Genomic DNA, 22303 nt, shown 5'->3' with positions numbered 1-22303 from the left:
TGGAAGGTGGATTTTCAAAAAAGCAGAGTGGAAGAGATTCAAGGAAACAAGCGATTTGTACATTAGATCAATCCAAGAAACAAATGATGTTGAAAGAAATGAAAGTGAGTTGCGACACAGTATTTATATGGCGGCAATGGCCACAATACCAAAAAGTTCAGGAAAAATAGTAAGAAAAGCAGTTTCATGGTGGAATGCTAAATGTGAAGAGGCAGTTCGGGAAAGGGACAGAGCATTCAGAAGATTAAAAAGAACTCATAACTTTCAACATCTGATAGAATATAAACAAGCACAGGCAGCAGTGCGAAGGTCTATAAGGCAAAGGAAAAGAACATACTGGAGAGATTATTGTAGCTAAATTGGAAGTACTATTAATATAAATGATGTATGGGGAATGATCAAGAAAATGGAAGGTAATACAAGAGAGTGGAATTATCCAATCTTGTCAGATGGAGAACAGTTGGCTATATCAAATCTAGAGAAAGCAGAAATGATGGTGAACACAATGAGTAAGGTACACAGCTCAAGTAATTTATCAGAAGAAAGAAGGGGAAGAGAAGAAACAAGGAGTCTATATGCTGAGGTTATTCAAAAGAAAGACAAAATAGAGGATAAATATAATGTTCCATTCACATTGAGAGAGTTAAAAAATGTTTTGGATAAGTGTAACAGTGCGTTCAGACCAAACGCGATGGACGCGATGCCATCGCCCGTAACGCGAGCATCGCGTCGCTTGACACATTTGTCACATTTTTCACCATCGCTTCATCGCGCAATGACGCAATCCACCTCCCGCTATTTCCTTCACTTCCCGCTGTTCTCGTCAACCATGGCTGAGTTAACTACCATAGCTGCGCTTTATCTGTTGTGGACGTATTTGGATCCGAAACCCAAACGCCGCCGCGTCTGGGTTCATGAGATCCTCCGCAGACGCTCACAGCTGGGTGAATACCATCACCTCCTCCAGGAGCTGCGTCTGGATGACGGCCGTTTCCAGCGGCACTTTAGGTTGACGGTGGCCCAGTTTGAGGACCTCTTGGCTCGGGTCGGTGCGAGGATCTCCCGCATTGACACCAACTACAGGCGCTCACTACATCGGTGACGTGGTTTGGATATCAACGCTGATTGGATGTCGCAGCAAAGCGTCACGCGATGTCGCTTGAAAAGTTCAAATTTTTCAACTTCAAGCGATGGACGCGATGAAGCGATGGCCGCGTCATCGCGTCGCTTGTATCGCCCGAAACGCGTCGCCCGACGCGCCATCGCGTGTCATCGCGTCATTTACATTGACTTTGTATGGAAAGTTGTGGCGTTCATCGCGTCCATCGCGTTTGGTCTGAACGCACCGTAAGAATTCAGCTCCTGGTAAAGATGAAATCTGTTATAGCATGTTAAGACATTTAAGTGAAACTGGAATTCAAAAGATTTTAAATGTATTTAATAAAGTATGGGAAGAAGGAAAGATTCCTGCAGGATGGACGGAGGCAGTTATTGTTCCAATAAGAAAACCAGGAAAAGATGCTAGTAATCCAGCTAATTATAGGCCAATAGCTCTAACTTCTCACTTAGGTAAATGAATCGAAAGGTTGGTGAATAGAAGGATAATGCACTTTATTGAAGAAAGGGGGGTGATGACTAGTTGTCAGAATGGCTTTAGAAAAGGGAGAAGTACTATTGATTCAGTTATATGTCTTGAGGATGAAAATAAGAAAAGCACAGGTAAAGAAAGAGACTGTTGTGGCAGCATTTTTAGATGTGGAAAAAGCATATGACATGTTATGGGTAGAGGGCCTTTTAATCAAAATGCATATGTTAGGAATTGGGGGAAATATGTTTTACTGGGTGATGGACTTTTTAAATAATAGAAGTATTCAGGTGAAAATAGGGAAAGAAACATCTAGAAGGTGCTTGGTAGAAAATGGGACACCACAAGGAAGTGTGATTAGTCCATTACTGTTCAACATCATGATTAATGATGTTTTTGCTAATGTCCAGCCAGGAATTGGAAGATCACTATTTGCAGACGATGGTAGCTTATGGAAAAGGGGGAAACATTTAAAGTACACCCCGAAGAAGGTGCAGGAAGCTCTAACTCTAGTGGAGGACTGGGGAAGGAAATGGGGTTTTAGATTCTCTATTAAGAAGACTAATGTCATGTTTTTTACTTGAAAGAAAATAGATGAAAGTATAAAACTAGAGCTGTATGGTAGGAATTTGGAGAGGGTTAAAAGAAAAAAAATTTCTTGGTGTGTTTTTTGATACAAGACTTACATGGAGGGATCATGTATCAAAAGCAGTAGATAAATGTAAAAAAAGTAATGAGATGTCTTGCTGGAACAATATGGGGAGCAGATGTAGCTTCTTTGAAGCAAATTTATGTATATTTAATCAGAGCAAGAATTGAATATGGGTGTTTGGTATATGGATCTGCATCCAAATCAGTTTTAGCTGGATTAGATAAAGTCCAAGCTATGGCACTTAGAATATGTACAGGAGCTGTGCGATCCTCTCCAGTATGTTCTCTGCAGGTAGAAACAGGAGAAATGCCACTCTGTCTAAGAAGAAAGCAGCTTCAAGCTAATTATTGGGTCAGCTTGATGGGTCAAAGGGGTGATCACCCAGTTAAAATAACAATACAGGCAAGCTGGGAGAGAGAGGTGGCAAGACTTCCAAGTTTTGGATGGACCGGGAAGGCAGTGGCACAGGAAATGTCAATATATGATAAGAACTTTTGTCCAGGAGTGCTGTGGCCATCAGTTCCTTTATGGCAATTGGAGGTCCCAAAGATTGATTTAGAGGTACTTGAGATTAAATCAGATAATCCTGAATCAAATTTGGTGCATCAATTCCAGTGTCATGTAATAGAACGATATCAGGATCATATATTAAGTTTTACTGATGGTTCAAAGGATCCAAAAACAGGAGTTACAGGAGCAGCTTTCGTTGTTCAGGGATGGAATGCCCAAGCTTTAAAGAGAACCTCAAATTTCCTAAGTGTGTTCACAGTGGAATTATATGCAATCCTGATGGCAGTGCAATGGCCTGAACAGATCCAGAACCGTAAAGTTTTGATATGTAGTGATTCTGTGTCAGCTATCAAAAGTGTTGGGAAAGGATCATCAAAGAGTCGACAAGATCTTGTATATGAAATCCTCCTGGCAATTAGAGATGTGAAAAGGAGAGGGGTAGAAATATCATTTCTTTGGGTCCCAGCTCATGTAGGTATTGCAACAAATGAAAAGGTTGATAAGTTGGCCAAGGAAGCTGCTCTAAAGGAAACTGTAGATGTCAACATAAGTCTATCAAAGGCAGAGGGTAAAAGTATAGTGTGGCAGGAAACCATTCTGAAATGGCAACATCTCTGGGAGCAAGAAAACAAAGGAAGGCACCTATTTTCAATAGTTAGTAGGGTAACTGACTCAGTCAACGTTGGTAAAAGAGGAGGGAGTAGACGTAAGGAAGAGAATTGAGAATTGGTCACACATTTCTGAACAGCACTTTGTTTATTTTAGGGAAACATCAGAGTGGTTTGTGTTCCTGCCAACAACCTGAGACAGTACAACATGTTTTGATGTCTTGCAGAAAATACGACCGCCAAAGACAAGAACTTTTCAGAGAATTGCGAGAAATTGGATTAAAAGAAGTATCACTGAAAAGTATTTTGGAAGTGGGGTCAAGTAGGAGGGGAAAAAACTGTTTTTTCAGATTCTTAAAAGACACTGGGCTGTATAATAGGGTTTAGAGCACTAAGGGGCTAGTCCCATAGGTGGCAGCAATGCACCTTTTGGATGCCGGCTGCCGTAAAACCACAAAGAAGAAGAAGAAGAACCTGGGTGACGTGGTACTGATGTGTCTATGCTGTTTGCTGAGATGGATGAATAAGGAACCTTCTCTGTGACCCACCTTAAACCTGCCTGTGGATCATTCTTTGCTGTACCATCCAGCCGTAATTGTGGTCGTTCTCACAAAGTGACAACCCAACAGTTTGTGGAGTGGGACAGACTCATATCCAGATATATATGGAATGGCAGGAAGCCAAGAATTAAATATAAAACTCTGCAACTCAAGAAAGAATACGGAGGTATGGGGCTCCTATGCTTGTTGAAGTATTATTATGCAGCACAGCTGAGGCCTCTCGTATGCTGGTGTGACCCTAGCTACTCTGCTAGGTGGAAGAAACTAGAGCTGGCAATGACTGATAAGATCCCACTCCAAGTCATTATTTCTGATGAAACATTATCAGTATCTGGGTTAAGAAAGGTATCACAACTTACTGCACTCTGACACAAAAGGGGGCATTAAAGAGCTGTTTTATTTTGATATTATGCCCTCTTGTGTCACTTTTTGCTTTTCAGTTCCTCCTGTGTGTTTTTTCCCTCCCAGTGTTTTTCCACTCATTTCCTCACCTGTTCCTCTTCCCTCCTCACTCCACCTGTTCCTGATCCCCTCGTTAGTGTTTGTGTATATAGTCTTTGTTCTCCCTTATGTGTTTGTCAGTTTGTTCGTTCCTCTGTGATGTTCCCTGTTATCTCCTGTTACTCCGTCATTCCTCCGTGTTCCGTGTCCTGTGTAAGTCTGTGAGTTCCGTGTTGTTTAATGTTGCTCTGTCTTGGTCCGTCTTCCCCTGTGTTGCCTCCCAGCATTTCTTCCTAGTGTTTCCTCCAGTGTTTCCTTGTGCCTTCCATTTTGGTTTCTGAGTTTGGTTTCTTGTTTCTTGTTTGATTTGAACTTTGCTTTTCTGTTCCACTTTGTTTGAGCTTTTTAGTTGCTACTTTGTTTTGGTCCTTGTGATCCTTAATTGGTTTTTCTAGATTTCTTGTGTTTTTGTACTTTTAGCTTTTTTAAAATATAAATCATTTTTGGTTCCCCTATTTCATGCCTCCTGTGTGTTATCTGCGTTTAGGTCCTCTCCTCTTGTGACAAAGCGCAACAAATCTGGAGCAACAAGATTTTTACAAATTCCTCCAAATGCGACATTATTCAGGAACAATCATGAAAAATGTGAATTTCTTAAACTTGGAGGATGGAATAATGAGAATTTTTAAATCTGCCTATGACTCTGACTGCAATACTAAAATTATTTCTAGGATATACAACTGTTTCGCAAATAGAGGGTCAGAAGGGGCTCTATTAAAGAGAAAAGGGACGGGGAGACTAATAGGGTTCTCTCTGGGGAGGAGTGGCGTGGGATCTGTCAGATAGAGTGGAAAACCACAAGTTCCCTCATTTGGAGGGAATTCTTTTGGAGTCTGGTCCGATTCTTTGCCACTCCTCGGCAGGAACGACACAGAACCTCTAATTCAGGTTGCTGGAGGCAATGTCAGGCCAACAATTCAAATCATTATCATATATTTTGGTCTTGTCCGGTTCTGGACGCTTTCTGGAAGAATATTCATCAAACTTTAAAGGAAGTATTTAAGTACACTGTTCCCTTTTAGATTGGATGTCTTGTATCTATGTAATATCCCACAAGGGATAAACTTGAAGGACAGGACCCTTATGATAACTCTGCAGGTAAAAAAGCTATAACCCGCAAGTGGGTGAAGCCCCAGTCTCCCTCAAATGAGGACTGGATAGGCATAGTTCGTCAAATATACGCCATGGAAAAAATGACATATTGCCTCAGGGCACAAGATAAATTTACCAATATATGGTCAAGTGAATCAAGTGAACTGACTTTATTAGACTTCAAAGACAAGATTTTACATGAGACGTATGTTTAATGTGGCTTGAGTACAACCTTTTCTCCCAGTTGATGTTGTTGTATTGTTTATTAATTTTTTAAATTTTGTTTTATTTCATATTTTTATTTCGGTGTCCATAGTTTGGTACCAGTAATAATGCCTGTGAATTGTGACCAATGTGGAAGGATTATTACTATTTTACTTTTATAATGGTGGAATATGTTTGTTAATGACTCAATGGGTCAGAGTGCAACTTTGAGTTTGATTGTCACTAATGCATATGTTGAAGATGAACCTATGGAATTTCATTTGATCTCATTGGTCTTTTGGGTTATTATGTACACGCTTCTTCCTTCAGAGACTAGGAACAGGCATAAATGTATAAGTGTTGCTGTCTGTTGTATACTATGGCTGCCAATAAAAAGCATAATTTTAAAAAAAAGAATTGTATGCCAACTTCTGACTTTAAAGAAAGTAGTAAAAAATTGTCTCTCTCATTATTCTGGCATTTAGCAAATATAAATAATTTTGGTAATCCTAACTGACCTAAAACAGGAAACGTTTAGTCGGATTTAATGTCAGACAGTGAGAAAAAAAAAGCTTATGCGTCTTTTTATACAGTGTATATAAACTTCTGCTTTCAACTGTATAATTGCTAACAGACTAAAAGAAGAAATGAGACAGATTATCAGTGAAACACAATCTGGCTTCCTTAAAGGTCACTCCATCCATAACAACATCAGGTTAGTGTTGGATTTACTTGATTATAGTAACAGAATTGAGGATGATGGTTTTATTTTATTCCTAGATTTCTGTAAGGAGTTGATGGAGTCGAACACCCTTTTATTTTGCACACTCTGCACCGTTTTGGTGAATGCTTTAGAGAGATCATCAACATGTTCTATAATCACAATAGCTCAGTGTCGTTGCCGTTTGGCACTTGTAGTAGATTTGAGGAGGAGTGAGGAGGGGTATCCGTCAGGGCTGTCCGGCCTCTCCACTACTCTTTATTATGGCTGTTGAGATTTTAGCTATTATGTTTAAAAAAATGTGAGTATGTCCAGCAGCTAAATCCTATGGGACGTTCATAAGTTGTGAGCCAACTAGCGGACGATACAACTTTATTCCTAAAAAATGAGGCTCATATACCACAGGCTCTAAAAGTTATTTCCCTTTTCTCAGAGGCTTAAGGACTTTATTTAAATTTAAGAAAATGTGAATTGATAGCGATCCATGACCACCCTTTAACTTGTATTGAAGGCATATCAATTCAAAATGAAGTCAAATTCTTAGGAATTACTATTTCCAAGGATTTGAGGAATAGAGAGAGAGCTAACTTTGAGGATATTTTGAAAAAGAACAAAACCATTTTGAATATATGGTTACAAATATGGAAGAATTTTTCTTTCAAAAATGGAATGTCTATCGAGAGTGATTTACCCAGCATACTCTGGATATACCTGATAACATAATCAAACTTATTAATACAAATAACTTTAATTTTATTTGGAAAAACAGACACCACTATATTAGAAAGAATGATGCCATTAAATCTATGGAAGAAGGAGGTTTGAATGCAATTCATTATGATCCCATGAATGGTTCCCTAAAACTGAAGTGGCTGCAGAGTTTTATCAAACAGTATGAACATTTTTGGTTTAATCTTCCTACTAAATTTTTTGGGGATTTGGGGGGTGTAGAACTTTTACTAAAATGTGATTTTGAAATTGGTAAACTACCAGTCAAATAATCTAAATTCCACCAACAGGTCCTCCATTACTGGAAATTAATCTTTAAACATAATTTCTCTCCCCACAATACACCAATTTGGAACAATAGATTTATATTAATAAAAAAGAAATCTTTTTATTTTAAAGAATGGTCAGACCAAGGGATTTGGTCTATTCAACATTTAATGGATGACAGAGGCAAAATATTTGATTTTACAGAATTCAGAAATAAATACAACTTAAATTGCACCCGAAAAGAATATAATGATGTAGTTAATGCAATACCACAAGCTCTTATAGCTACAATCAAAGGATATTTACTTTATGAATCGACAGTACCTCGACTGAACCCTTTATTTATTCAAGACTGTCTTTTCTCAGATGATAAATGTAGCAAAAACAAGCTTCTAAGATCCTCACTCTCTAAATAATGTTTCCCTTCCCCCTTAATAGGAGAATTTACGTTAATTTAAAGATATTCTACTGATGCTTCTACCTCTACCTCTTCTACCTCTAAGAATTAGATGTAACTATATGAAATTCTCTATTCCACCTAAAGCTAAAGAAGTGCACTTTAAAACAATGAATGAGATCTAAGTGTAAATTCATGAATGTTACCCCACATTTACTGATTTTTTTTTTTTTTAAAGAGCTTTCTATATTTTTTGACTCCTTAAAAGGTATCAAATCTAAAAAGACAGTGTCTGTATGAGCAATGAGCATTTGTCAGGTTTTTTCTGTTAATCAGACCCCAGAAAATTATAATTGATTGGGTTTTTTTCCCCCTTCCTATGGCTTTCCAGTTTTTAGTTTTTCTCTTTTTAGATTGTACTTAATTTGTATATAATATACCCGCCATATATATATATATATATATATATATATATATATATATATATATATATATATATGTAATAAATAAAAAAGGAATGAACTGGGCTCCGCCTCGAGGGCTGTGTCCACTAGTTATAGGCATTGTTATAGGTCCACGGGGCAGTCCTTACAGATCCATGGCCAACACACTCAATGCGGCGAATATATGTCTATGCTTTGACCAATCACCAAGGATCATGGCCAATCACGTGTCAACATTTAGTTCCGTATTTTAGGACTTGTCAAGCTGTGATTGGTTGAAAGCAGCATTAACGTTTGAAAACGACTGAATGTGCTGTCCACCCTCTCAGCGTCTAAGAGCAGAGACACAAAGATGGATATAATTTACACTGTCCATGTTTTTGTCAAATCGCTGCTGTTCCTGCTGCTGTGGTCATACTGTGAAGGAAAAGAGTCGGAGCTCGACTACGTGACCTGCGGCTCTCTGGTCAAACTGCTCAACACCAGACACAACGTCCGCCTTCATTCCCACGATGTCAAATACGGCTCAGGTAACTTCACTCAAATAGCCTGTGTATGCATGCTTTTACATTCAGACACGTTTTTAAAATTTAAACCGAGGACAATGAAGAAGGTGAACGGTTTGTGTTTGCCACCCAACTGCAGCGTAATGTGATATTAGATGACGTTATGTTAAATTTCATTCAGTAATCGAACAATTTAAAGTTGCCTTGCTCATCCGCACACATTCACAAACCACAACACATGTCAAACGCAAAAACCCTCATGTTTTGTCTCTGGTAGATTAGGCATGACGAAGATTTAGCAAGAAGTGCTCCATTTCTTAAAATGTCAAGCTGTATATATGACACCTGCTCACGAGCACACAGAAACCCAATGCCATCTATTGAGATAGCACAACTGAGAGAGCAGAATGAATACTACAACTTGAAATTAAATCGAAACAAAGATTCTTATATACGACGAACTTAAGTAAAGCTGCTAATTTTTTATTTGTATTTTTCTTAATGTGTTAAGACATTATTTAAAATACATTTCGGGTTTTATGTTTTTCCTTTACACCGGCGTTAATAGTGTCCAAAATGTAAACCACCAACTAGTATTCCAGTCACACCTTTCAAAGTAAAGTCCAATATGAAATCAACACTGAACCTTGTTGAAAATAATATATTCGATTGAAATACAATTAACATCTTGCAGATGTCATCAGATCACAATGATGTGTACTGTATAAAGACACCATGCACTGTATTTATTGGAATGTAAAGACAATTTCAGGAACACTGGCTTTAAATCTGTATAAAACATTATACATTGTTGGATAATTTGCTAATCCCTTTCGATAATCACATAATTGAGACATTCTATTTAATGTTTTTGAGAAAGTTGTGGAATGGTCCAAAAACACCCAACCTGTTTACTTATGGAATGTTCCACAATGTCCTTCAATCTTCTCCTGTTATCATTTACTGCTGTAGCTGCTTATTTCCCAACAAGAATCATTGGTCTACTTGGTTTATTGTCTTTTTGAGAGGGAAAGTTTCCTGTATTAATTCTAGCTTTGTGCAAACTTTACATTTGGGAGGTTCTACTGTTATCAGTGTATTATACGTTTGTACGATCCAACCAGCAAGGCTGTAGACACGCATCCATAGAGTATGTTCACACACAGGAATCATTTTCAAAGTTGCTAACCCCTACCAGATTTGGTGAAAAGTAACATATGCATTTATTCAAAGAGGGCTTGAAAGTGACACAGGAACTGTCTGAGGGCAAATCGGCCTCCACTGTAGCCCTTTTCACACAGAGACTCTGCATTATCTCCGCAGCTGAGGTTCGCCAATTCTCCGCCTTTGTTTTTTCACACTGAACCGAGCAGCTCTGGCATTAAGACGCACCAGTAGGGCTGGGTACCGAACTTCGGCTCTTTATGGCACCGACCGAAATGCTTCTGTAGTACCGAGTATCAAAATATGCCTCGTCTTTCGGTGCCAAGTTTCGGTTCCCAGAGGTTAATCACGGGATCAAGATATGATAATGCTGCCGATGATTGGCTGTAACGTTACACGTGATTGCGGCATGCAGGAAGTGTTTGACTGCAAGACGAGCGGACCGACCATCCTCCTCTCAGCACTTAAGTCGGCCTGTGCAGGGCTCTATACTGCGAGTATTTCACTCGCATTTTCCCCTTAAAAAATGTACGTGCGAACCGGGAAAATGATTTCGGGGTACAGTGTGCGAGCAAAGGTCACAAGTTACCATCACAACCACAAGTTACCAGCCCTTTTCACACAGACGCCGCATTATCGCCGCAGCAGCGGTTCGCCAATTCTCCGCCGTTGGTTGTTCACACAGAGCCGGGCAGCTCCGGCGTAAAAGACAAACCAGAGTATAATTCACACAGAAAGCCGGCGCCTCGGTCAGGAGGGTTGACAAACAGTTGGTAAGTTTAAGTTTTTTGACGGGGACAGACGCTGTTTTTCGGCCAGAAATGTGACGAAGAGTCGGTCGGACAGACAGGAGGACAGAGGCTTCTCCTCATATAAGTTGCCAAAGACAGGACCAGTTACTACCTTACAGTTGTATGGTCATGTGACCTTGCTTTGTGGGACATTTGTCTATATTGTGTTAAGTGATGGACCTGTTCAGTTATCAGACAGTGAACACCAAAATCATTGTTTTACAAATACTGCAGGGGCCAGAAGCTGAAAAACACTGTAAATCTGTTGAAAAACAGCTGAAAAATAAAACTCAAGATTTGTACTGTAATGTGTTATGTAATATTCTTTGTGTTAGAATTAATATTATAAAATTGGTATCGAAAAAAGTATCGTTCAGGAACCGGTATCGAAGTGACGGTTTCGGTATTGGTACCGGTATTGAACATTTTTGATTGATACCCAGCCCTACGCACCAGTGTGTCAATTCATACAGCACGCCGGCGCTGCAAATTCAAAGGATGTGTGACGGTACACATGATATTGACATCTTTGGAGGGCTGACCGTCGCTGTGATTTTTGTCAAGACAGTAACTACAACAACACAATAGTGGAAGGAGACAAAGGGTTAAAGTTTTTTGCCTGGGACAGATGCTGTTTTTCGGGCAGAGTCGGTAGCACAGACAGGAGGACAGACACTTCTCTGCGTGTAACTGCAGTATTTTTTTCCTCATAAGTTTCCAAAGACGTTACCAGTTGCTACGTTACTGTTGTTTGGTCATGTAACATTGCTTTGTGGGACATTTCTCTTTATTTTGTTGAGTGAAGGATCCTAGAACACTACTGATATAGGGGTATAAGCCTTCGGGCATCGACATACTCCATCCATCATACTGATCCAGAGGCATATGTCCCAACCGGGATTTCAATGTTGATTGAAGATGCAGCTACAACATTAATGTGTCACAAAACACAATTCAATTTGTGAACTAATTTTGATCATTTGTTTAGGCTGAGAGAAGATATTGATTAGTGGCTGCGTGCAAGGCAGAAATATATATGATGCTTTCCACCTTTTGTGGTAAGTAAGATTGTGATGGTGCAGTAAGCGCAGCGGCTATGCAGTCAGGAGTTCTGTGGAACGAGTTTGAACAGATCATGTGAATTGTATTTATCTATTCTTCTTTTCTGCTATGAAGACACATTTCATCCTCTACAATGTGCCAATTAGAGCATGTTGTCATTTTTGAGCTTGTCTAAGAAACCACGTTGAAATTTCTCTAAATGGTCTAAATGTGACCGTTAAATAAAACTCTTCTAATTCTGAATAAAAAATTTTCACTTCTGAACCAGTTGATCATCTGGTTGTCAGTGATTTCTGTGTAAAAATTAATTCTTGATGATTGGCATAGACGTCAGGGTATTTTCTCATGATCTTAGGATAGTCTGAAATGAGAATGTGTTAATGTATTGACTACAGCTGAAATAGTTTACTGCTATCAGTGTACAGACGCAGGTTCCGATATCTGCCAGGAGGCAGCACTGAAGACATTTAATTACTTGTCTTATTTCAAGGCATTAAAAGACACTAAACACAAAGCTGTTTCCACATTATTGTATCAAGCAACTGGAAAATGTGTGTATTTGCGTATTTTTTATGATCTATCTTCTGATGGACTGAAATCCATCCATATATGTATTGATTACACTGGATATGGTTTTATTGTAAATTCAAACATTCGCTTGAGATTAAAGGTATAGTTGCACAGACATAGGCAGTGTTTCCTTTACTTTATTTTAGGCTAACTGATACTTGACAGGGCTGAAAAACACAACATACATTAGAGGGTGTAAATACTCTCCATGACTCATAAAACAGAAAAGTCAAAGTCTGGGAAAAAAAACAAAATAACAAAGATGAACAAGCCTTTTGTTCCACATGAGCAGTCTCTGGCAGTAAGTGTCAGTGTTTACTAGGGATGCACCGATACCGATACTGCCAGGGTCCGAAAAATAACACCCGCCAAGCGCCAATGGCTGGTAAATTTTCTGTTTGGCGAGTAAATCGCGGAGGTTATCCGCCACTCTGGCGGGTAAATGTTTGTACCACAATAGTCCGTAAAACTAAGAGTCTACTGCGTTTTGGGACGCACAAACACACACAAAAACTGTGTGAAAGTCTCAGATGCTGCAAGGGATGAAATATCCCTCTGCCTCTGATGCGCCTCCAGAGGTGGTATCAGAGGCGCATTATTGGCGAACTGAACCAGTATGAACGGATAAGCCGGCGGCGCAGAGCGAGGGTGTGTCGGTCTGATGGTGTTCACTGTCTGATAACTAAACAGGTCAATCACTCAGCAAAATATAGAGAATTGTCCCACAAAGCAACGTTACAGGACCAAACAACCGTAACGTAGCTAGTAACTGGTCGTGTCTTTGGCAACTTATATGAGGAAAAAATACCGCAGTTATTAGTGGAGAAGTGTCTGTCCTACTTACTCTTCACACAGCGTCTGTCCCCGGCAAACCTTTAACTCACCAACTATTTGTCGCGGTGACGGTCAGCCCTCCCGATCGAGACTTCAGTGAACTTTCCCCCATAAACAGCCTCCCTCCCCGCGAGTGAGAGAGTCAGACAGCGTCCTGTTCATTGATGGCGATTATATAGTTATGTAATTTAGAGCGAAAAGCGTAACTTTGTCACTTTCCAGGATGTTTGGTGGGTCAGGATCTCAATCACTACACATTATAACAGCATCCATATGGAGCCGCAGCGCCGGCTTGCTGTGTGAATTACACTCTGGTTCACATTTTACTTTGGAGCTGCTTGGCTCTGTGTGGACAACCAGCGGCGGAGAATTGGTGAACCGCCACTGCGGCGATAACTCTGACTCTGTGTGAAAAGGCCTCGGCTCTGGTGATGAGCTGTTCGGTGTGTCGCCAGTATACATATAAAGAAACCGAGACATAGAACAATTGATAGATAGATTTTCTTGCTTTAACTCCTGTTGATAGCAAATACATTCATCAATATATTAAAAAGAATTATGCTTCAACTTTGCTCTGGCCTCTTCTTTAAGTTTTTATTCAACATAATACTTTATCTCAATGAAATGTATGGAAATTAATGTTTATGTAACACAAAAAGGCAATTTATTATTTTGGCCAGTAAAAAATATGCTTGGTCGGTGGATTTTTTCATCTACCAGTCCACTTGGCTGGTGAGTCAAAAAGTTAATTTCGGACCCTGGATACTGCGCATAAAAATTCACCAATACCACGCACCACTTTATTGCATTAGGCCTTACATTGCATGAAACTGAAGGCCGCGATCAGAGGGCGGCTGTCGGTGTCTAGGGGAAGATGTTGTGCTAACCGGAGTCAGCGTGGTTAGGAGAAAGTTGAACTGGCGACATAGGAAAGCAAGCGTCATGTCAGCAGTGTGGACCTATTCCAAGATAAGGGACGACGACAGAAGCAAGGCAGACTTCAAGCTATGTGCTGCTAAGGTGTCGAGGGGAGGAAAGGAGAATACTTCTTTTAATACCAGTAATTTGATAAAACATCTGAAGACGCATCATAAAGCTCAGTATACGGAGTTCGCTAACGAATATGGACTCTGTGATACTCTCATGGCTCACCAGTGGACACTGCTGGAGAAGACGCTAACTGTTCTGTTTCCGTTCGAGGAGTTAACACGAAAAGTTACTGCACAGATTTCTACAAAGGAGACTGATGAGGACCATGGGATCAAAACCATGAAGGAAACCTTAGCTGCAGCCGCCAGGAAGCAATTTTCTGATGTGGAGGAAAACCCACTCTACAGCATCGCAATGCTACTCGATCCTGTGTGTTTGTGTGTGACTGTGTGTTTGTGTGTGACTGTGTGTGTGTGTGTGACTGTGTGTGACTAATTAAATTTATGTTTAGTTTGATTCAAATGTGTAGTTTAATTGAGATATTAAGTTGCCTGTGTTAACTGTGTAATAAGTTTCACTGTTTGTCAAATTTCATTGATATTTTGTCAAGTTTCACTTTGTCAAATGTGAAGACAGTGCCAATGTGGAGGCTTTTTGTTGACACAGGAAATGATGATTATTTATTTTTATTCAATTTATTATCATTTGTTGTAACAAGCAGAGAAGAAAAAAAAAATTCTGTCTTCCAATTCAGTGCATCTGTATCCTAATAGTTATTTTTGTGGTAGAAGTATCGGTACTCGGTATCAGCAAGTACACAAATGAAAATACCTTTACTTGGTTTGAAAAAAATGGTATCGGTGCATCCCTAGTGTTTACAGTGTTTGCGCATGTGCTTTACAGCAGTAAGTACAATGTGTTGTTTTACATTAATGTACAGTAGGTACTACTTCGTTGTGGCCGAGTTCACGCGTGATTCTCGCACCTTTTTAGTGGAGGATCAATTGTGTTTTCATGAGAAGCGGCAATGTGCCCAAACAACCACCAGGTGGCATCTGTGAGCAGGAGGACGACAACATGCAGCAGCAGGGAGCAGTGACCATGAACGGGAATGGACAGAGTTGCCTGATTTATGTTTCTGTTCGTTGTTGCTTAAATACAGGAATGTAGCTAATAATACCTCACCCACTCCACACCTCATTCCAACTCCTTCCTTCAGCCTGTCGCTACAGGGTCCCTCTAGCAAGGACAAACTTAGTGAAAAAAATCATTCATCTCATCCGCCATCAACATCATCAACAACTCATTATGAAGCCTTTTAAATGTCTTTTAAGGTCTTATTCTTTGTATTTTGTATTTATCGGTGATATTCCCATTTTATGTTTATCTGTTTTCGTTTTGCTTTTATGTTTAACTGTGGTCTTTTTTTGTGCACACGTCAAAGACCCTAAAGACATCTGAGGTTGTGATTTCGCTCGCTCGCTCGCTGCAGCCACGGCTAATAAGCGGAGGCAGAAACAATTACGCACAGCCAACAGAAGTTTCAACGTCCATATAAGCATTTAAGAAATGATTCTTATCAGTTCCATAATTCAGAGAGGATTTTTACTCAACGAAAAAATTTATAAAGATCAGCTTTTAGGTTGAAGACACGACAGCAGCACGTATGTCCAGACGCTGATGTGAATACTGATGTATAGCTCCCCTGGTAGAGCAGCTCCCTCAGTAAGCAGAATCTTCTGCTAGTATGAGTTCGAATCTCAGTATAGGCAGTGCCTTTAGTTAATGTGTTCTCTTTTCTCATCATCATTATGATCACATATAGCTCCAAGTTTGAGCAAATAAATGAGCAAATGAGCATTAATTCTCCGCCGGGCCGTGGCACCAGCTTTCCTGCTTGTGTACATAAAATACATTAAATTCTGACACCACAACTGTAGCGTACCGAATATCAGTAGATGATAACCAGAAAAAAAACAAAACGTTCTATTGATCTGATTCACCGGCTTTCTTTCTTTCAGTTATGGTGTCAGAATTTAACACAAATATTTGTGCTTTCTATTCCTTATATTTTCTACAACAGGCTTATAGAAAGAAGAACGACGCCACGTCATGTCAGACAGTTTTCTCTAGCTTTATTAAAATACATAATCAGCAGCTTCACAGTAGTCGGATATACAGAAGGTTATTTAAAGCGGAGTGAGTCCCTGAAGCAGTCTCCCTGCAGGAGGAGATCCCTTGGCCAAGTGATCAATGTATTTGTTGCAGACCTCTTTGCTGTCCTCAACGCGCGGGGGTGGGGGCGCTGGCGTAGCAAGCTTTTCAAAAGTGTGGGGGATGGATGTGGTCTTTCCAGTTAAGCGAACGTGTTCCAGATGCCTTAACATTTGCATTCCCCCATACTGAGGAATGTGTGTAGGGGACGAGAAGTAAGCACCATCCAGGATGTGTCCATCCTGCATTCGGAGGTGGAGAAGCTCATTAAGCTGTGTCTGGCCCTGCCGCGTTTCCCAGATTCGTTAAGAAGCTCTTAAGTGCTAAGATCTTCTTAGGAGCGCTCTTAAGAACGCTGTGAAAGAAGGATGTGTTTCCCAGAGTCACTCTTAGCTTAAGAAGATCTTTCACTAAGAAGGAAATGTAAGATCGAGCTGACCCACTCTTAACAGCCTTCTTAGCGACCAAATGCTCAGTGATCAAGCCGCGTCAGGGAAACCACGGGGCACTGTGTGTGACTTATGCGCTGATAAAGAGGTGGGTGATCGATTTGCCTGGCATCGCTTGATTCAGTTTCAGCAGCACCATGGTGGACAGCTCCCACTAAGAGCTTCTTAAGAAGCTTCTTTGGCTTGATCTTATGGTTCTCCTAAGAAGGCAGTTAAGAACGCGTCTGGGAAACACCCGTATCTTAGCGCTCCTTCTTAGCCGAACCCTTCTTAAGAGCCTTCTTAAGTCCTTAAGAACGATCGAATCTGGGAAACGCCGCCAATGCTGTTATGTTCCTTAAATGGCTTGATTTAGTGATCAAAGTTTCATTTTCTTAACAATAAAGATGCCGTGTTCATCCATCTAGTTCTGCTATTATAAAATAACTTCAAATCAAATCCTTAATCATTGATAAAACTGCGTGCTTCCCCCGCCCCCCCTCTCAGAAAATAGTTCCGACGTCCATGAAGCCGGTGAATCAGATCAATAGAATGTTTTTTTTCAGGTTATCATCTATTGATATTCGGTACGCTACAGTTGTGGTGTCAGAATTTAATGTATTTTATGTACACAAGCAGGAAAGCAGGTGCCGCGGCCGGCAGAGAATTAATGCTCATTTGCTCATTTATTTGCTCAAACTTGGAGCCATATGTGATCATAATGATGATGAGAAAAGAAAACACATTAACTAAAGGTACTGCCTATACTGAGATTCGAACTCATACTAGCAGAAGATTCTGCTTACTGAGGGAGCTGCTCTACCAGGGGAGCTATACGTCAGTCATAACACACATCAGCGTCTGGACATACGTGCTGCTGTCGTGTCTTCAACCTAAAAACTGATCTTTATACATTTTTTCGTTGAGTAAAAATCCTCTCTGAATTATGGAACTGATAAGAATCATTTCTTAAATGCTTGTATGGACGTAGAAACTTCTGCAGGCTGTGCGTAATTGTTTCTGCCTCCGCTTATTAGCCGTGGCTGCAGCGAGCGAGCAAGCGAAATTACAACCTCAGATGTCTTTAGGGTATCAGATATTATTATAGGCTATTCTTATATTTAAGCAACATCCAGTCAGGCCGTGATATAGGCTCACGGGGGCGGACTGGGACAATAATTCAGGTCGGCAATTTTACCAGTAAACAAATGTTCCTTAAAAAACAACTAATGTCCATATTTTAGCTCTACTGTAAAACAAAGAAAGCACAAGTGATTATCCAAGGTCACCCAGATAATTGAGGTGTCCCACCGCTGTGAAACAATCAGTCTGAATCAATCTGATACGGTTTAGCAGTCCCCCTCTCCATTCACTCTACCTGTAGCCTAAAACAGCGCCACTCTCCATTGCAGCTACATTGTGGTCAAATGTGGAATTGTCCCAAAATCGTTTGAGCTGTTTATTCCAACGTAGGGGTTTTGGGAGGTTGGGGGTAGTCAAATGTTGACAGGTATACAAAGTCCATGTTTTCATCCCCTATAACGAACACAACTGAAACTTACTAAAGTTCTTCTGTGTGTGTGTGTGTGTGTGTGTGTGTGTGTGTGTGTGTGTGTGTGTGTGTGTGTGTGTGTGTGTGTGTGTGTGTGTGTGTGTGTGTAGGCAGTGGACAGCAGTCCGTAACTGGAGTGGAGAATGCAGATGATGCCAACAGTTACTGGCAGATTCGAGGGAAGCCCACCGTTCCGTGTCAACGCGGGGCTGCCATTAAGTGTGGTCAGGCCATCCGCATCACACACATGAAGACTGGACGAAACCTCCACACACACCACTTCAGCTCACCTCTGTCTAATAACCAGGTCAGACAGTAGCACACACACCATCTTTTATACTTGTACATGTGTTTTTATCACCACCTTGCAAATGTTTTTTCCTTTTCCTCCACGTGTCTGTGTCGTTTGCAGGAGGTCAGTGCTTTCGGAGAGAACGGCGAGGGCGACGACCTGGACCTGTGGGCAGTGCAGTGCGACGGCACCTACTGGGAGCGCGATGAGGCCGTGCGCTTCAAACACGTGGGCACAGACGTCTTTCTGAGTGTGACAGGCGAGCAATACGGCCACCCCATCCGTGGCCAGCGCGAGGTGCATGGCATGAGCTCTCCCAACCAGCACAACTGGTGGCGTTCCATGGAGGGTGTGTTCATCCAGCCCAACATGGAGCCACTACACCATGATGAGCTCTGATCATCAAGTGGAGACACAAAGCATGTGGATTCCTGTTTTATAGCTCACCTGGACCAAATGTGTGAATGATGTAGAATACTTGACTGATGACTCATCTCTGTACATGCGAAGCAGTGTTCTGAGACAAGGAAGATAAGGCTAACAGCTTGACTAAGGTTAGAGATACTGTACAGTTGTGGTCAAAAGTTTACATACACTTGTAAAAACATGTATATCATGGCAGCCTTGAGTTCAAATGATTTCTACAGCTCTTATTTTTCTGTGATGGAATGAGCAGAACACATACTATTTTGTCACAAAAACATTCATGAAGTTTGCTTCAAATATGAATTTATTATAGGTCTTCTGAAAATGAAACCAAATTTACTGGATCAAAAATATACATACAGTAATTATAATATTTGATTAAATTTCCCATGGCCATTTTCACCTCCTTAGGCGCTTTTGAGCTCCTTGGAATTTCCCATTTTATGGGCCCAGAACAGTCACCAGCCGTTATCAATCATAACCACGTTAAGAAGTTAAGAGGCCATGCTACAAAGCAAATATGTATGACACAACTTCCTACATCACCAAAGTTTGTCATTCAACTTGTTGTACAGTATGTATATTTTTAACCCAGCAGATTTGGTCACACTTTTGAAAAGTTGAAATTTCATTATTGAACCAAACTTCATGAATGTTTTTGTGATAAAGTAGTATGTGTTCCACTCGTTTCAAACCAGAAAAATGAGAGTTGTAGAAATCATTTGAACTCAAGACTGCCATGATGTAAATGTTCTTTACAACTTTAAGTAAACTTTTGACCACAACTGTATGTAGTGTGGTCAAATTGTCATATAAAGGAGAAAATACTTTTTTTGTAAAAAAAATCAAGGCTGGATTACCAACTTGGTATAGCAATTACGATGGGGCCCCCAGGGGCTCATAAAGCGCAAATTCAGTGAAATGTAATTTAACTGATTTTATAGAAATATATAAACGCGAAAGAGCAATATCAGTTGAAATATTGACGGGCCCTGTGTCAAATAAAAAACATTTTTTAAAGTTGATATTACCCCCAGAAAATGTTCTGCAAAACATTGTGTTGTCAGCCTGTCCACTGGTAGGATTTGTTGCTTTTCTCAGTTTTCTATCACAGTCAACAAAATCTCATTGGGGTTTGGAGTGATGGTCAAACGAAAGAAGACATTGGATGAAGTCAGTGTGGAGTCTTGGACTTACAGTACATAGACACTTTTCACTATTGCCTGACAATTTATAAACTGAACAATTCATCAAGACAATTGAGCAGATTCATCACCCTGATTACAGCCCTAGAAAAGATGATCAATAGTTTAAGTGGTAATGACAGTGATTGTTAGTTGCACCCTTAGTTTCCAATGATAATTGAATCTTGAAAGACTATAAAATGAGGAAGTCTTTTTCTCCGTCGCTAGTGGCATAGCAGAGCAAAGTTAACTTGGCAGTTAATCATGATGTTTAATTAAAGCAGCTACAAGGAACTTTGATTCTGTATTGATTCTGGTGGCCCCTGTAGGCGAAAGCCGTGAGAGCACCCCTGACTCCTGTCAAAGATACTGATTTGGCTTCACATATATTTGCTTTAGAAGTTAGGGAAACAGGCAGCATATTTTTAATTCTAACTGTTTGTAGGATGCAGAGTGATGAGGTAATTTATCTATTTGTGGCTATATAAAATTAATAACTGTAATATGAAGATGGTGAAACAAAGTAAACTTTGCTTTAGTGCCATACCAACAGACTAAGGCTGTAAGACTCAAGTCATCCTCAGCACTCCGCCATAACAAATAGTTTTAATTTAATCCAACCCACATAAGTCGATCTGGTGACAGGCATTAAGAATAACTATAATAACTATATAGAAATAGCCAAACGTCACACTGATGGCCTTTTGTCTCTTATATGGAGACATTGGTATTTAATTGAAACTGTATCACAACCACTTAAAAGTCCATTGTTGTACATTAAAATCGTATTTGATTGAAATCAAAGCCAAGCCAGATGTGGAATTTTTAATTCCTTCCCGAGCAATAAACAGCTGTGAAGCTAGTTTCATCCTTTTGGGAGTTCTTTATACCAGGAGCAGACCAGTCAGAGATTGGTAGCTCTCATGTGTAAAAGGCTCAGATTCATCATCCTAACAGCCCCCAGAACAACAATCCCGTCCATTATGATAACGTGATAGATTCTACTAGTTTTTCATCTCTCTATATTACCCCTTGTGTGACAATAATACTTTTATTTATGTTATGTTGAATATGTGAAAGGAAGAGATGTACATGCTTTTTAAAATTAGTGCCTTTTAGTGTTTGTTTTTCATTTTTGCATGTTGGGTCCTTTTTTAAAATTGTGGTTGGTGAACTTTAACAAGTTTGTTAAAAGTTGTACATACATTCACTGCCACTTGAGTGAATGGCAGGATAAGTCTGGGTGGGTAAAGTGAACTTGCCCCTCCCAAATTAGGTGCCCTTAAGCAAGGACCAGTGGGGCCTTTAACCCCCACTGCTCTAGTGGAAATGCTGTACAGCCGGCAGACTGCGGTTATACTGAGCAACTTCCAGGTGTGAATGTGTAACTGTGAATTTGATCAGGATATTCCTGAAAAAGAGACTATTGATTCCTAAACAAAATAATTTTAAACGATTAATAAAAAAAATAGAGCATCACACCAAATTAAATGTGCACATTGGTCACACCTCTCCCCTGACCAGAAACAGTCGTTATATTGCTCTTCTCAAAGCTACTGGACTCCAATTAAAAACATGTCATTTTACCTCGCAAATCATCATAAAACACAGGAATTGTTTCTTCGATCTGCTGGGCTGACCTAAATTCATGTGATGTGATGTAATTAACTTGCTAGCTATCCTGCAAACCATGTACCCAGACCATCAACTAAAATATGCTTTTAGTAGCTAAATTCTGATGGTGTCAGTTGGATACGAATACCTTCAGCTGAACACTAACACACCGACCCTCAGCCAATGTCGGACTGTCAGAGAGCATCTGTGGCCATAGTTTTTTTGTGGTGTGCCCTGCATTGGTGGCAGTAGTCAGCCGACAGAGCCTGTCAGTGGGGAAGGGGTAGCCCCTCTAGCCTGTTGCTGTAGTATCCATGATTTTAAAAATTCAAAAGACCACAGGCTGATAATGCCAGTGCCATTTGCAACTTTATGTCTGACATCTTCTCAATTAGAAGTGGTTATAGTAGTGAGAGTGGTGTGAGGATGCTTTAAAAACAACAGTTTGTATATCTGCAACTATATCT

At 40.2% G+C, this 22303-nt stretch overlaps 1 protein-coding gene across 1 annotated transcript; it reads left to right on the top strand.

Moving 5' to 3' along the window:
* The first annotated feature begins 8540 nt into the window (after positions 1–8540).
* Positions 8541–21084, top strand: sdf2l1 (stromal cell-derived factor 2-like 1). Its single transcript, XM_084360186.1, has 3 exons — positions 8541–8799; positions 18431–18627; positions 18733–21084. The coding sequence occupies exons 1-3, from the start codon at positions 8622–8624 to the stop codon at positions 19009–19011; spliced, it is 654 nt and encodes a 217-aa protein (XP_084216312.1). The 5' UTR covers positions 8541–8621; the 3' UTR covers positions 19012–21084.
* Positions 21085–22303: the final 1219 nt, after the last annotated feature.

This window comes from Pagrus pagrus (genome assembly GCF_965226575.1).
Source record: "Pagrus pagrus genome assembly, chromosome: 8".
Taxonomy (NCBI): domain Eukaryota; kingdom Metazoa; phylum Chordata; class Actinopteri; order Spariformes; family Sparidae; genus Pagrus; species Pagrus pagrus.
The sequence above is the reverse complement of the archived record's forward strand: the minus strand, read 5'-3'. Positions and strand labels throughout refer to the sequence as shown.

What these genes read in the sequence shown, in the direction of transcription:
- sdf2l1 (XM_084360186.1), top strand. Translation starts at nt 8,622, where the DNA reads ATGGATATAATTTACACTGTCCATGTTTTTGTCAAATCGCTGCTGTTC. An exon ending in CGATGTCAAATACGGCTCAG is followed by an intron (nt 8,800 to 18,430) that starts GTAACTTCACTC and finishes GTGTGTGTGTAG; the next exon opens with GCAGTGGACAGCAGTCCGTA. An exon ending in CACCTCTGTCTAATAACCAG is followed by an intron (nt 18,628 to 18,732) that starts GTCAGACAGTAG and finishes TGTCGTTTGCAG; the next exon opens with GAGGTCAGTGCTTTCGGAGA.